At 33.6% G+C, this 16771-nt stretch overlaps 1 protein-coding gene and 1 long non-coding RNA gene across 2 annotated transcripts in view; one reads left to right on the top strand and one right to left on the bottom strand.

Moving 5' to 3' along the window:
* Nucleotides 1–11406: 11406 nt before the first annotated feature.
* Nucleotides 11407–12524, bottom strand: LOC113004893. Its single transcript, XR_003269271.2, has 2 exons — nt 12363–12524; nt 11407–12055 (listed from the first exon to the last, which is right to left on the bottom strand). It is a non-coding gene; the product is annotated as an uncharacterized LOC113004893 (long non-coding RNA).
* The window catches only part of LOC105201596 (probable phosphoserine aminotransferase), a 40429-nt gene continuing 35571 nt past the window's right edge, over nt 11914–16771 (top strand). Inside the window, exon 1 of the mRNA XM_026139485.2 lies at nt 11914–12072. Within this exon, the coding sequence (XP_025995270.1) occupies nt 12004–12072 (69 nt within the window). The 5' untranslated portion in view covers nt 11914–12003. The remainder of the gene's footprint in view (nt 12073–16771) is intronic.

Genomic DNA, 16771 nt, shown 5'->3' on the forward strand with positions numbered 1-16771 from the left:
TTCTAACCAGTTTAATAATCGAGCCACGACCGTTAAGCTTAGCCATTTCCGGTGTTAATGGAATATCCTCAATGTCCACACAAGTGGCTCAAATAAATTTGCAGTCTTGCACAAGCACCTATTTAGCTTTGTTAAATTGCATCGTTGTGGACCAGGTAACTGACAAGCTTCCCGCCTTCGCGTTCAAGCGGAGCAAGTTTGACATTCCAAGCAACATTAAATTAGCAGATCCACAATTTCATGTGTGTGTTAACGTTGATCTTATAATTAGCCAAAAATTCTTTTGGAATTTGATTTGCATCAGACAAATCAAGGCCTTGGACAAACATCCGACCTTACAAAAAACGAGATTAGGCGGGATAGTCGCGGGACCTTTGGCCGATGTTATCAGTCTTCTTCCAAGGTGTATTTACTGCACGCTACTATTACCAACGAGCAGCTCCATGATTAGCTAAATTAGTTCTGGCTTGTGGAGAACATACGCGAGCTGCCTGACATTTACACGGCTGAAGAAAGGCGGTGCGAGCAACAGTTTCTCAGCAACGTTACGCAAAACTCTAAAGGTAAATACATAGTCAAACTCCTTATAAAAGAGGATATTCTCAATCAGCTCGGGGATTTTCGAAACATTGCATTAAAGCGATTGATGAACTTTGAACAGCGCTTCAAGTGCGATCCCACTTTAAAGGCGCAATATACGCAATTTCTAGACGATTACTGATCGCTTGGCCACATGTGATTGATAGAACCTTCTGATGACGTTTCGCCTTCCTTTTACTTGCCTCACCATGGGGTATTCAAGTGTATGAGTCAGTCTTCTAAGATTTGCGTTATTTTTGATGCATCGTGCAAGTCGACTTCTAGGGTTTCCCTTAACGATGTTTTCAGGGTAGGCCCGGTCGTACAATCAAACCTGTCAGACATTCTAATGCGTTTTCGTAATTTTTGTTATCTCAGTAGATGTCATCAAGATGTATAGACAGATCTTGGTTGACTCATCGCAAACGTCCCTGCAAAGAATATTGTGGCGAAGCGATTCCGCTTCAAACGTCGACACGTATGAATTAAGCACAGTAACCTATGGTACCTCGTCAGCGTCATACTTGGCGACAAGATGCCTCAATTACCTAGCAGAGCAAAACTCGTCCAAATACCCCATCGGTGCGGCACACATTAAGCGTAATTTTTATGTTGACGATCTGCTTACTGGAGCAGATTCTCCCAGCGAAGCGAAGCAAATTTTCGATGAAATAATACAATTGTTGCAACTGGGAAAATTTGAGCTAAGTAAATAGGCGTCAAATTGTCCGCAGCTACTCGAAGATGTACACTAGCGACAGGATACTCTTATAATAATTGAAAACGAAGATCACTCATCCATCCTAGGAATTCAATGGAATCAATCCGAAGATGTATTTTGTTTTTCGTGTAACCTTGTTTCCTCTGGAAACGCGATAACCAAATGGACCATACTATCCGAAGCGTCCCGATTATTCGACCCTAGGTCTGATCATTGTTGTGGCCAAACTTCTTCTGCAAGAACTCTGGCAATCCGGAGTTCATTGGGACGAATCCGTTCCTCAGGATGTCCACTCTTGCTGGCTCAAATTCAGATCCCAGTTGACTCCAGGCACACGTCTCTTTGGCGGGGTTCCATCTGGACGCCGATATCCCTCTGGCTGAGATCGACCTGGATGCCGATATCTCTAGGCGGGAGCAGCTGTTGTACTACAATTCCTTGCGGCGTCGAGCGTCTTTGCCGTTTCTCGACGTAGCAGGCGAGGTTTTGCCAGAACCCCGGGTGATTGCAGGTAATCCAGGCAAACAAGTGAATCAACTGCCACTCAAAATCTGCGTCCGCCTAGGGGTCCATCCTCCTAAGCATCCAAAGGTTCATGGTACTGCTTGAGATCTTTCACGTAAACTCTGCCAACGATTCCACCTGTTAAATCGGCCAATTTGTAGATTACTGGTGAGAGAATTCTTCGAATGATAAACGGACCATGGAATTTCTTGGCCAGTTTTGCAGAGAAGTGTTGTGCGCCTGCCGATAACACGTGATATTTCTTGAGTAGCTATTCACCGACGTTAAAAGTGAACATCGAAAGCATATAATATCTCGACGTTAAAAGTGAACGTCGAAAGCATATAACGCTATTATATGCTTCGCGTCTGTGCTGATTATAGTACTTAGACTGCCGCTCTTGCGCGGTTTCGAAGTTTTCCGCGACTCACTCGCGTAACGCGATCATCTTCCCTATATGTTCGCACCACTCGACGGGGTTCGTTTCCTATACCTCGACACCGACATCATCCTGTTCGCGATATATTAATCGACCGATAACGGTTCCTTACCGTAATTAAGAAAGACGGGCGTGGCCTGTAGAGACGTATGGTGCGCGGAATTGTACGCGAATCGAAACTCGCTGATATGAGTGTCCCAGGTTCGAGCGGGAAAGAGGAAAGAGTTTTGTTCGATAAATAACGCGTCGTTTGACACACAAAGTTCTCATTTATTGTAATAGACTCGTATCTGAAATACAGTTCTTTGACACAAAACGGAAAGTACGTGAACGGATAACGCTTACATTTAAATACTTGACGGACATTGATTAAACGCGAATATAATACAAGCGAAATTTATGTACAGCAGTATGAACGCGAGCAGTTGTCGCGGAACATCGCTACCTGCCTGGAAGGCTTCCTGGCATGTCGCGCAAGCGTGGATCTTGGCAGGCGCGATTTCGCGGCTTTCGGCACGTATTGGGCGGGGCTTACTGCGCGGTTTCGTAAACTAGCCTGGTCAAATCGGATCAATCGACTGCGTGTTTTGTCGTGCGACAAAATGGCGTGGATTTCTGGCAGCTGCCGAGTACCTCGGCCTGAGATCCCGAAAGCAGCGATCCCGGTTTTTCTCGCTGCCATAGGGTGAGGATATTGTCTTCTGTATCATCGAGAAGGCGGTGCCTTGTGCTATCAGGACAAAACGCCTAGCCCGACTTCGGAGGTTCGACTCTCGAAATGCGAAAGGTGAGAGAGAGGATCGGTTCTCAGGAAGCGAAGTACGTTTGCCGTGGCCAAGCACCTTCAATCACTATTTTTGAGCGAGAACTGTATCGCAATACAGCGGATCGGACGAATTTGCTGGTTAACGATGAAGTCGGAGTTTTCTTGAAAAACGGCCCTCTTTATACCCGGCGACTCCGATTGCCTACGCTATTTTTCGGCGCTTGAGAGCGGAGTCGCCGGGAAAGACCGCGCGCTTTCCCTGAGTACGACGGCTCAGCAAGACTCCTCTGGCGGCGCCTGCCGCCAGGCATAACTTCTATCTAGAACTCGTAGATTGGAAATGGGCGCCCGAGGCGCCCCAGGTATGACCTGGCAGCCTTTCCCGATTGGTATTGGCCGGAGACGATGCATTTTCTGGGGTGCATCGTAACAACTCTTTCAAAAGGAATACCAGCATTCTAGATTTGAAAAGGAGATTTTTTTTTTTCAGAAGAACTCTTCTTAGAAAAGAAACTTTATGCTACTGTCAAAAAGATGGCAAAAGGTATTGGACCAGAATGGACAATATATACACTAATTTAATAAAATATTCATTCACTACAAGAAAATCGTCTTTCATTTTCATAAAAGAAAAAAAACAAAATTACTTTCCGAACAACCTAATATTTTCTCCAAAAGTGCTTTCACTTCCGTCTCTCGTTTCTTACTCTTACAAGGAGTAGGCAAAAACTGTAAAACTTTGTTTCGTGATCCCTGATTCGATGATAAATAATATTATTAGAATTTTTCACGACGAAATGGCACACTGCGGTGTCGAGAAAACTGTAGAAGGAATAGACTCCAATTATTGGTTTCCTTCGTTAAGAAAAAAAGTTCGATCTTACGTCAGCAATTTCCTAACTTGCCTCACGGCCAATTCACATTTAAGAGGGGAAAATGCAAGAAGTAAATTGCCCGAAGCGATCGTTCCAAATAGTCCATTGTGACCATTTCGGTCCGCTTACACTTCACAAGGATTTAAGTATATATTAGTTCTAGTTGATCCCTATACTAGGTTTACGTGGCTATTTCCAACCAGACAATAAGCTCAAAAGAGACCATTAAGCATTTATTAGAAGTGTTCAACGTCGTTGGTTTTTCAAATACCTTTGTTTTGGATCGAGATACAGCTTTTACTTCACAAGAATTTTTAGATTTTACAAATTCGAAGAAAATCTATCTCAGATTGGTAGCTGTTGCGGCGCCATGGAGTAATGGATTGGTAGAAAAAGTAAATAAATTTTTTAAATCTTTGAAAAAACTTACAGAAGAACCCAAGACGTGGAACATTCTTCTTAGATAAGATACAATACGTAATGAATAATACGCATCATGCGTCGTTAAACGCGTCCTCGTCCAACTTATTGTTGGAGTACAACCAGAAGCGTCATGCTGACGCCGATATTGTTGAAAGTTTAAACCAAATTGCGAGAATCGAACTCTGCTGCAATGAGAATCGTAAAAATATGAGCACGATTACAGAGCAGGTATCAAATAAAATTAGAAACTATAACAAAATTTATTATGATAAAAAGCACGCAAAGCCTACTAAATAAGGTAAATATATCGAATAGGGGAGGCTGCCCCGATAACCTTGACCTTGACATACGAGGTGTGTTCAAAAAGTATCGCGAATTTTGTGTTTTTTCAAAAATTATTTATTTATTCATGAATATCTATTTTGTCCCCTTCAAAGTAATCCCCATGAGATATTATACACTTGTGCCAACGGTTTTTCCAATCTTCGAAGCACTTCAAAAAATCATTTTTTTTTATCTTGTTCAGCTCCTCCTTCGATGCCGTCTTTATCTCGTCAAGCGTAGCGTAACGTCGTCCTTTCATGGGCCTCTTCAGTTTAGGGAACAAGAAAAAGTCACAGGGGGCCAGATCTGGGGAATACGGTGGCTGCGGCATCATTAGTGTGTTGTTTTTGGCCAAAAAGTTGCGCACAAGCAACGATGTGTGAACAGGGGCGTTATCGTGGTGCAAAAGCCAATTTTTGTTCTTCCACAAATCCGGGCGTTTCTGGCGGATTGCTTCGCGCAAATTGCGCATAACTTGCAGGTAATATTCCTTATTGACCGTTCTACCCTGTGGCAAGAACTCATGATGCACCACGCCCCTGCAATCGAAGAAAACTGTCAGCAAAACTTTCACATTCGACCGAACTTGGCGCGCTTTTTTCGGTCTTGGTTCGTGCGGCAGCTTCCATTGAGATGATTGAGCTTTGGTTTCCACGTCATAACCATAAACCCACGATTCGTCACCAGTTATGACCCTCTGGAGCAAATTTGGGTCGTCGCGGACAGAGTCCAACATCTCATTAGCAATGTTCATGCGATGCTGTTTTTGGTCGCAATTGAGCAATTTTGGTACGAATTTCGCGGCGACCCGTCTCATGCCCAAATCATTGATAAAAATCGAATGGCACGAGCCAATCGATATGTTTAGGTCCTCAGCAACTTCTCTAACGGTGATTCGACGATTGGCCAATACCATTTTCTCCACTTCATTAATTTTTTCGTCTGTTGTTGAAGTGCTCGGGCGTCCGGCACGCTCTTCGTCGTTCACATCTTCTCGGCCTTCTGAGAACATTTTGTACCACCGATAAACGTTGCTTCGGTCCAAGGTAGCTTCTCCGTATGCCACAGTCAACATTCGGAATGCATCCGCGCACTTAATTTCGTTTTTCACACAAAATTTGATACAGGTTCTTTGATCCATTTTTTTGAATAGGTAAAAATCGAAGACGATCCAAAACACGTGCAAGCAAAGCAGCTGTCAACAATTAAGTGAACATTCAAAATGGCCGAGCTTGTCGGCATAAGTGAGAGACATGAGTACCAACATAACGCCACAAAAAGATCGAAATTCGAATATACGTAACCCGCGAAAATTCAAAATTCGCGATACTTTTTGAACACACCTCGTATGTTGTCAAAGTCATGACTCCGAGTAACGTCCAATAAGTTTTAGCCGTCCGCCTTCCGTTAAAAAGTTATAATCATAAAAAGTTTATGAAAATTAAAAACGATAACTACACATATACTCACATATACACATAAAAATATGGTACAGAGAACGCGTGGGTGGAGGAGAGGCTCTGCTCCTCCCTCTGCACCCCCTCTCCGAATTTTTTTTTTAACATAACCTACCCCTATTTTTGTCAAAATTTGTAATGATATTATATTTGAAATTATGGATTGGTTACGCGCACACGTGCACACGCACACTGCGCGGAAAAGTACTAATTATAGCTTGTAAGATCAGCCTCATTCTGCGTGAAACGTCAATGGTCCATTCATACGTATTTTGACAATATTCCTTGTGTTTAGTTGTAGTCGGATAGTCAATATAAAACTAAAATTGGTAAAAAAACTCCGAAAAACTCAAATATTTACATATAGTACAGAGAACGCGTGGGCAGGGGAGGGGCAAAGCCCCTTCCCCGTATTTTTTCTAACCTAACCTAACCTAACTATTTTAGTTGTAATTTAGCCAAGCATATCCAATTGATCATGTTGCAATATTAGATTTAAAATCAAACTAAAATAGAATTAGGAATTAGGTTGTGTTAGGAAAAATACGGGAACGGGGTGCAAGGAAAGATTCTCTGTACCATACGTAAAAATTTTTCCTAACCCAATCCATAATTTCAAATCTAATATCATTACAAATTTTGACAAAAATAGGGGTAGGTTAGGTTAAAAAAAATACGGAGAGGGGGTGCAGGGGGAGGAGCGGAGCCCCTCTTTCGCTCACGCGTTCTCTGTACCATATTTTTATGTGTATATGTCAGTGTATGTGTAGTTATCGCTTTTAATTTTCATAAACTTCTTATGATTATAACTTTTTAACGAAAAGCGAGCGACGGCTAAAACTTGTTAGACGTTACTCAAGGTCAAGGTCATCAGGGCAGCCTCCCCTATTCGATATATTTACCCTACTAAATACCAAATAAGAGATTATGTATTAATTCGAGACACGGCGTCAAAGCCAGGCGAGGATAAAAAACTAAAAACGAATTATAAAGGCCCTTACGTAGTGGCAAAGATCCTAAATAAAAATCGTTACGTCATAAAGGATATTCCAGGCTTTAACATAACGTTTTGCTCGTACAATTCAATACTCTCTCCAGATTACCTGAAATCGTAGATTAAGCCGGTTAACAGCGAATAATTTAAAAACAAAATTTTTAAATGCATGGGGCATAGATTAAGATTTGAGTTATCAACTACCCAAAGATTGTAATACTTCCAAAGGTTATAATACTACCAAAAATTATAATACTTTGATTAATTTCAGTAAATATAAATAAATGTGTTCAAACAATATAAATGATAAGTAAAATCTCAGGCAGTATTCAGACTGTAAATACGTTCATACGAAAATTATCAAACTGTATTCATATTGAGTCAATAATTGTCAATAATACTATTTGAAACGAATATCCATCAGTCCGGCCAAAGCTGTAAGATATCTTTAAGCTAGCGTCCAGATGACTCAGGCTAGCACCAGCGTTACGCGCTTCGAGGCTACTTGAGGCATTGGCCAAAGGGATCGCGCTACAGTTTTTACCAGAATTGGGAAGTAACGCGTTACTTGTAACGCCGTTACCGTTTTCGTTACTTTTTTACGGTAACGAGCGTTACATTTTTATATCTGTAAGTAGCGGTAACGTCGTTACATTTTTACAATAACGGTAACGAATTCAGCCGTTATTTTATCGTTACTTTAGTTGGCAGTATGATGTTTATGTTTGATAAAATGTATGATGCGTCATTTTATGCTCGTTTTACATTCAATGTCCAACATGCGCTTTACAAAATTCGGCCCATGATTAGTAGTTGCCAGATTAAAGAAGTACCAACTTGTTTTTCACAGCGCGCCAGCGATATTATTATAGTACGGGCATACTATTTGCAGTCCGCGCATAACGTGGAGGGGGAACAGTTGGCAGTATTCGCCCCACTCTTTAGCCTAGCTCAAACAGTCAAATTGGGGTAATTGGACATAGCAATTGTCTATGATCGATATTCATAGTCGATTCTTATATTTAAGATCGTCTTAAGGGGGGATCCTAGTGTAAAATCAATTTTTTTCACGTTTTCTATTTTTTGCTGAAATTGTTAGGAAATTATCTCAAAAATATGAAAAAAAAACATTAGAAAGTTATAAAAGATTTCTTTTTGTGTTAATTTCAAAGAAAGGTGAGTCGGCCTTACGGGAACGCATAGGTATACAATTTTAAACGTTTTTTTCTCAAAACGCTAAATTTTGCGCGCCGACCTATATAACTCAAAAACTATTTGACCAATCATCTTCAAATTTTACACGCTCATTCTTCAACTATCTGATTCCAGCATATACTTATCCGATCATTAATATTTGCTTTAAACAATAATTATTAATAATTGTTTAAAGTGCTTTTTTTATATTACCGTTTTTGCAATTTTATAAATTTTTTTAATTATTTAGGTGTATGCTGTGCGTTTTTACATAAACTTACGAAATTTTCTTGAAATTTTTGTTTCACATTAATTTAGTGATCTTGGCGTAGGCTGATGCAAATTCAAGGAACCAATTTCAAGCAGCTGCTGTGTCGCCATTTTGAAAATTTTCAACACCAAAAAAATTTTTTTAATTAGTTTAAATAGTAAATATTATCGTATACTTTGTCTACATTCAATAAATTTTGCCATATTTTTTTTTTTTTTTTAATCAAAAAACGGCTGTTTACTGTACTAGGTTTCCCTGGTAAGTATTTAAGATGCCATGAACAATCCGAGAGACGTATCAGTATGTTAAGACATTACTTAAAATAATTTTGAAATAAGAATCGATTATGAATACCGGCCATAAATGCTTTACCATCTGAAGTTGCACGTGTATCGGAGACGACAAAAAAGAAAGAAGAGATAAAGACATGAAAAGACATGGGAAGGTATTTATGTCCCCATGTGCAAATTTTGTGAAAAAAAACATGAAATGTTTCTTTTTATCAAGCATTAAATAAATTTTTTTATGTCAAAGGATCCCTACTTTAATATCACCGAAAAGTAACGAAAAAGTAACAAATTGTTATTTTCCAAGTAACGGTAACGCGTTATTTTTTTAAATTAATAACGGTAACGGCAACAAGTTACTTTTTACAAAAATTAACAGTAACGCATTACTTTTTTAAGGTAACGTTCCCAACCCTGGTTTTTACCGTTATGCGACTCTATGGGCATGATGCAACATGAGGCATCTCAGCCCTTTTCGGCATTCGTTAGATCACTGCCGTGGTGATCGCACGTTCCACGTAACCCTTTGCTATGTATCCGCCAAGACAATAAACGAGATTACGGTTAAACTCCGTGTTATTCCTTGAACAGGCCCTCCCTTCTCATTCGCCTTCTTATTTACCGTTCCTTAATCCTATTTCCTGCTAATTAATTAATATTCTCCCTATCTATAATTTTTACCCTCTTTATACTTTCATAAATAAAACTCAAGTGGTAATATCTTTAATTTTTTTAAAAGTAAAGTCCAAGTGGTACTATTTTTGTATTTCTATTGAAAATAAATCTTTCTGTTTTCACTCAAATGGATGTATTTAATTTAAAAAAGTTTCAATGAAATATATAACGTTAAATTTCAAAGAATTAAAGAGGAAATAGTACAAAATGATAAAATTTTATTGAAATAAAAAATTTTTAATGTACAAAAACTTGACAAGGTTGTAAAATATAATAGTTATTGTAATTAAAAAAATTATAATGACTTACAATGTTACATTTATTGTATTCTTTCTTATTCAACTCTTTTCATTGCTTTTTTTATCTAGCAGCGCCAAGTTTCTGTACATTAAAAATTTTTTATTTTAATAAAATTTTCTCATTTTGTACTGTTTTCTCTTTAATTCTTTGAGATTTAACATTACATATTTCATTGAAACTTTTTAAAATTAAATACATCCATTTGGGTTAATACAGAAAAATTTTTCAATGAAAATACAAGAATAGTATCACTTGGACTTTGTTTTTAAAAAATTAAAGATATTACTTGGGTTTTATTAAAAAAATAAAGATATTATGAAGTTTTATTTATCAAACTAAATAAGATTTTTTAAGAATTAACGTTATAACTATTTGGGTTGTAATAAGAAAAATCTTAAATAAAAATGCAAAGATAGTATCAACTGGATTTTATTTATTAAAGTAGTACAACAGTTGTTTCAAAAAATAACATATGCTCTTTATAATTGGCGCAATTTAAAGATTTTATACATTTTTTGAAAATACATATCACTTGAATTAAATTATACAATTTTAAGAAGTATTTTTATAAAGTACATACTACTTAGGTTAGAATAAGATTTTTCAAGATAGAATACAAAGATAGTATCACTTGGGTTTTGTAAAAAAGATAAAGATTTGAGATACATACGTTGAGTTGAAATAGGAAAATGTTACAATAAAAATACAAAGAACTACTACTTGGACTTTATTTATTAAAAGTAATATAGTTATTTCGAAAAGCAATATATTCTCTTTATAATTGGTGCAATTTAAAAATTTCATACTTTTTTGGAAATATGCATATTTAAGTTGAATTAGATTACACAATTTTGAGAGATTATTTATTTTTAAGTAAATACCACTTGGGTTGGAATAGTTGGAAGATCTTTCAATGATAATACAGAAATAGTACCATGGATTTTATAGAAAAATTAAAGACACTATTATCTGAGTTGGTTTGAGTTACATCACCCCAAAGTAATGAGTATACAAGAAAGATAAATTAGCTATACAAGTATCATATGCAATATATTCTTACAAGGTCTTATATGTTCCTGTCCGAAATTTGTATGTAAAATTTTTCTTACAAGATTTTACAAAAATTTTTTTACAAGTATTTTCAACAGAGTAGTTTTCACCTACACATAATAATTTGATCTATTAGACCTGTGGTTAATGTATTTAAGGCCATGCTAATATAATGCAATTGTATACAGGCCTGAGCAAAAAATATTTCAAATATAAAATATTAACAATCTTGAATTATAAAATATAAAATATTAATAATTTTTTGATTTAAAATACAAAATATAATTTATACTTTATATTTCAAATAAAAATTGCCAGTATTTATAAATTTTGTAATTCAAATACAGAAATTGCCAATATTTTGTATTTGAAATACTTTTTATCAAGCACTGATTGTATATTACAAACGTCTAGATTATAAAATTATAATCTAAAAAGATGAGATAAAATAAAAAAACGTCCATTATCGATTTTTCATGGCGAGAATGTATTAAGTTGAATAAATAATAGTAAGTCATGTAGAAATGTTAAAGTTACGTCAAGAAAATATGGTCAAGTAGTAAAATGGCAATTTATTATAGGCAATATATTGACACGAATTATACAAAGTTGTTTATTATTCTCGATCAATTGTTTTTGACATTAATGAGTTTTATAGATACAATCGCCATTTTAAAATTTTATTATAAAAATTTAATTCTGTGTATTTTTATTAAGACTTCTTAGTAAGATTTTTTTAGTTTAAATAAAATTTTTCTATTATGCTCGTAATGAATTTACAAATTTTACGATTGTATACACTCCATACAGAGTCACAAAGAACATACATTACATACATACTATACTTCGGCATTGCGATCTTAGGTGAAAACAGTTTTGAAACACTCTATATGCCGTTTGCTTGGTAAAATTGAAACAAACTATTTAACGTAGGTCTTTCGTGTTTTGTTCGTCACAAGTTATCTCGAAAAGATTATGATGAAAAACAAGTAGAAGAATCAGATAGAAGATGACGTGAAATACTGCCCACGAATCTAGCGAACGAACTGCGATAACGATTGCTGCCCAGTACCGCTTGTTTGTCTCTCATTCACTTCAGTCTGCTTTGTGCTGTCTGCCACGTGTGTTGATTGTAACCGTAATAATGACCGATCAAAGTCATAAAGCGGGTGTAATCAATTTTGGAGCTGGTCCAGCTAAATTACCACATGAGGTATGTTGAAAATATTTCTTACAACTCGTATTGTGTCAATATACTTATAAATTGTCAAGTCAAAATGTTTTTTAAAACACACAATTTTATAAAGTTAATTTTTTGTTAATAATTTAGATGTTTTTCAATCATTACAAACACATAATTCTATATAAATCAAAATTTATAACAATTCATTAAATATAAAATACAATAATAACCTCTCCCATACATATGTTTTCACGCACAAGTTAACCTAGTAAGGCCCATTTGCACCGAAATAAATTAATTTTAATCTTGGTTTAACTTACTTTTTTTAATTCTAAAAATTAGAGAAGAAAATATAGTGCAAGTTAAATCGAGATTGAAATTGGTTGAAAACGACAATGAGACAGATATAACATTTTGTTTCTTTTTGCGTGGTCCCATGGACCAGCCTCAACTTAAGGATTAACTCCATTACGTTAAGAATGTATCGGCTGTACAATCTCAGCTAAAAGTGACTTATATTATAGAGAACAAGATACCCAGATAGCACATTGCCGTCTTTGTTGTCGTTTTGACACCAAAATGACATCAAAATTGTCACTTGGCATCAATTTGACGTCAAATTGGTGTCAAGTGACAATTTTGGCATCATTTTGGTGTCAAAACGACAACAAAGACGGCAATGTGCTATCTGGGTACTTTTTGAAATTTTAGAATGTATAGATTTCATCAAATCACTAATTTAACTGCGTAAAATTAAACTAACGAAATGTTTTGATAATCATTAATAAGATTTTATATAGTGTATAAGATTTTATATTCTGTTTATATATATTCTTAGTTTTATCGTTAAAAATGTCGAACGTAACTGTACCAATTATATAAACAGCTAACCTGCGACTGTTTCCGTACTTATCCAGCTTACCTCATATTTCAATGCTTACTCCAAGAGATCTGTTATCGATTTTATATCGTATAGAAAAACATGCGTAATGTGTAATATAAGATTTTCATGTAAAATATTTTTTGAGAATAAGACTTCTAGAGCTTTATAATAGTTTTATTTTTTGGATGTTCAAACTATACCAGCTAAAAGTTATCAAAATTTAAAAAATTTATTTTAGATTTATTCTTTTCTTTTTCTATTCGACGACAAAAAATTTTAATTATAAATACCTTAATTCTATCACTGAAACTAACTGCAAAAACGAATTAAATAACTTAGTTTTTAATGCAGCATACATAACTAATACTACTGGAATAAATTTTGAATAAGTTTTAAGTAAATAACTTATAAAGGAGTGGATCCAAAAATAAATTTTTTACGAATGTTTATTATTTTATTGGTATACGTAAAAAATTTGATTTAATTCGTAATGTCCTAATTTGATTTAATTCGTTTTTTTTTTGAGTTAACAAAAATATTATATTCTTTCAAATTAACAAAAATATTATAAAAAATAATTGAATTTTAATTATAATTTATTATGTAAAATATAATTTATTGTAAAATGTAATTTTAAATAATAATTGAGGGCAAACAAAAAATTAAATATTGTTCCAATCAATAATAGAATTGTATTTAAATTTTAAATATTCAAAAGTAATAATAGACAAATCTATGAATTCTTATAATAATGTTTTAAAATACTCACTACCTTAATTAATATGTAACAACTTTTTCTGCATAAGAAACCACAATAATTTATAATTATCATAATTTTTAAAAGAATTTGTAAACGGTTTTGAAAGTGAATTTATATGTTGTTAAAATTTATTTTGTATAGAAATTTTATTAACTTCTTATTATTTACGTTGTATAGCCCATCTTAAATTCATGTTTTTCAGCAGTATCTGCTAACATATAACAAATTGCTTAAATAACTGAGAAGAATCTATCATTTTGTAATCATTAAACCAGCGTATATCATTTAAATGATTACGAAATGGTATTCAACTCGGTTTTTATAGTCAATTATCATCATATTCTATTAATAAATTTTATTGTATTTCTGTTAGCATTTTCTGATAAAATTTGTAACAGGAACTTTATAAAATCTTTTCGATAGGTTTAATTATTTTTATAAGGTACTTTATTCCTTACGAAATCGATAGATTTAACTATTTGAAGAAATAAATAAGAAAAATAGATCCAGAGCTGTAACTATCTTTTCATGTGCCCTAGACAAAATGTTATTTTTAGGACTGTTTTAATTTTTTAAGGAGAAAAATAATTTTTTTTATATACACAAGAAATGTAAAATATTATTCCCATGTGTATATATGTATGTATATATATATATATATATATATATATATATATATATATATATGAATAAAAAAATTATTTTAATTGCATTCTTCTAGTTTCTATTTCAATAAATTTATCGATTACGTCATCATATAATATCTTCGACTATATTATATTTAATTAAAATTATGAATATAAATTAAAATAATTTCAAATTTTGAATTATGATTATTAGAAAAATGCAATAATTGTTCTTGTTCAATAATTGATTTGATAAATAATTTTTAATAAATTTTAATTTTTAAAAATTTCTCTTAGATTCAGACAGCACAGTGACGTTTTAAAAACGTACTTAAAACGTACAAATTGGACATTTTGGACATATTAAAAACAATAAAAACACCTAGTTTAGATCCATGGATATCTTAAAAACGTTTTAAAAACAACCAGTATTATCATTATTGATTTCTTAAAAACGTTCATTTTAGGACGCAATGGATTAAAACTGGACTAAATTAAATAAATTTTAGACTACAATCCAGACAAAATGATTTTTATACAATATATTTTTTGTCGCTGAAAATAATTCCGTAAATAAAATTGCTCTATCATGTCACATTCCCCAGAATATTTTTTCTTACAAAAAAAACTTAATTATAAATATTTATTTTAATAATGTAAAAAACAATTTTTTTAATGTTAATTAAAATACAAATGTTACTTAAAGTGAAAAAAAATCAAAAATCTTTCCCAAGAATTATTTCTGGAAATTTTTAAGCGATCAGCCATCAAAGTTATAATCTCGCCAAACATTGCTTGATCTGTAAGACTGCTGCGAACTGATGCCTGGTGGTGATCTGTGAACATTTTGTGTTAATATATGTATATTAAGTCAATATATGTTATTGAAAAGATGAAACATATAATTAAAGTTATGTTATTTATATAAATAACCATGTTACTCATATAAATAACTTGGATGGGTAATCGCTTGGAAAGAAATAATTCTTGGGAAAGATTCTTGATTTTTTTAATTTTAAAAACCATTTTATTATATTTAACGTTGAGAAAACGGTTTTTTAGCATTCTAAAATAAATATTTTTTTGTAAGGATTTAGGAACCTGTCCTTGTCAGAACTAGTGTCATAGACGTTCGATGGATTTCTTGTACCAAGAAAAGATGTCCAATGTTCAAAAATACACGTTTGATGGACATCCATTGGACGTCTATGTGCAATCTGGGCTGGACGCTTGCCGTTTGTTGCGTGCAGTCTGAAGTAAGCTTTAAAACCCGATTGAGAGCACATTTTACACGAAATGCTTTGTAATGAAAGTAAAACCCTTTGTGCGATTTTTAAATAATTCTTAAAAAAGCGAAAGCAACACATTGCGAGCAAGCTTAGAAAAATTTTTGATTAAAATGGTTATTTTTAAAATGTCCAAATGTAAACATACTTTGTACGTTGTATAACGTACGTTTTTAAAACGTGTGTATTAAATCCATGGACGTTTGGACCAAACTGAAACCAAAACTGGACGTTCAATGGTCCTGAGCTGTTTGGACTTGTATTTTTCAATGCCAATTTTTTGATGATTCTTGAAGCAAAGAAAAGATATACGTGTTGCAGTGTTTATCAATATGCGGTTTTGTTTTTGAGCTATGAATTTTTAAAAATTCTAGAAATTGAACAATTAATCCGCATGGATTGAATTCGCATTTGTAATTCAGCACTTTCCTTTTTTCTTTAATGTGTTTTGTAATTCTTTTTATTCTATTTAAACACTACACAATAATAAAACAAATATTATAATTGCCTATATTTATACAATACATACCTATAAACCTTCAAAAATTAAAATAAAATCACAAACCTGTCTTTACAGAAAAATCCAACATCAAAATCTGTTTGCAAATAATTTTGTCATATGTTTTTATTTATTGATCTTTTTATTTATTGATTTTTTGTATAGATGATACATGTAAAAGGACGGAAAACGTAGAAATTTGAGATAAATTACATTTCAAATAAACGATATATTCATAGGTCTCGTCAAACGTTTTCAAAGACATGATTAAATATGGTATACGTTGAAAATAATTCCGAAAAGGCATGCTTTTTTTCAAATGTGAATCAAATATGTTGTCCGCAAGAAATAAAAAATAACAAATGTGCGAGCGGTATGATATTTATTTTACGTGCAAATTCTAAATTTCTCTGTTTTCCGTATTTTATGACTTTGAAGCCGTGGCTCCATATAAATAATCATTAAATAAGAAAATATAATACAAAATCATTTACAAACAGATTTTGATGTGAAATAGTACTGTAGAGTTGGAAGATTTGTGATTATATAGGGTTATTTTAATTTTCGAAGGTTTGTAAGTGTATACAGGGTGTTTGCGAACTTACAGCTTTGTTAGGGAATTTACCGCTTTGAGAACATAGAGAAGATGAAAAGGGACAAAAAAGACTTATACCA

This window comes from Solenopsis invicta, chromosome 1, assembly GCF_016802725.1.
Source record: "Solenopsis invicta isolate M01_SB chromosome 1, UNIL_Sinv_3.0, whole genome shotgun sequence".
Lineage (NCBI taxonomy): Eukaryota > Metazoa > Arthropoda > Insecta > Hymenoptera > Formicidae > Solenopsis > Solenopsis invicta.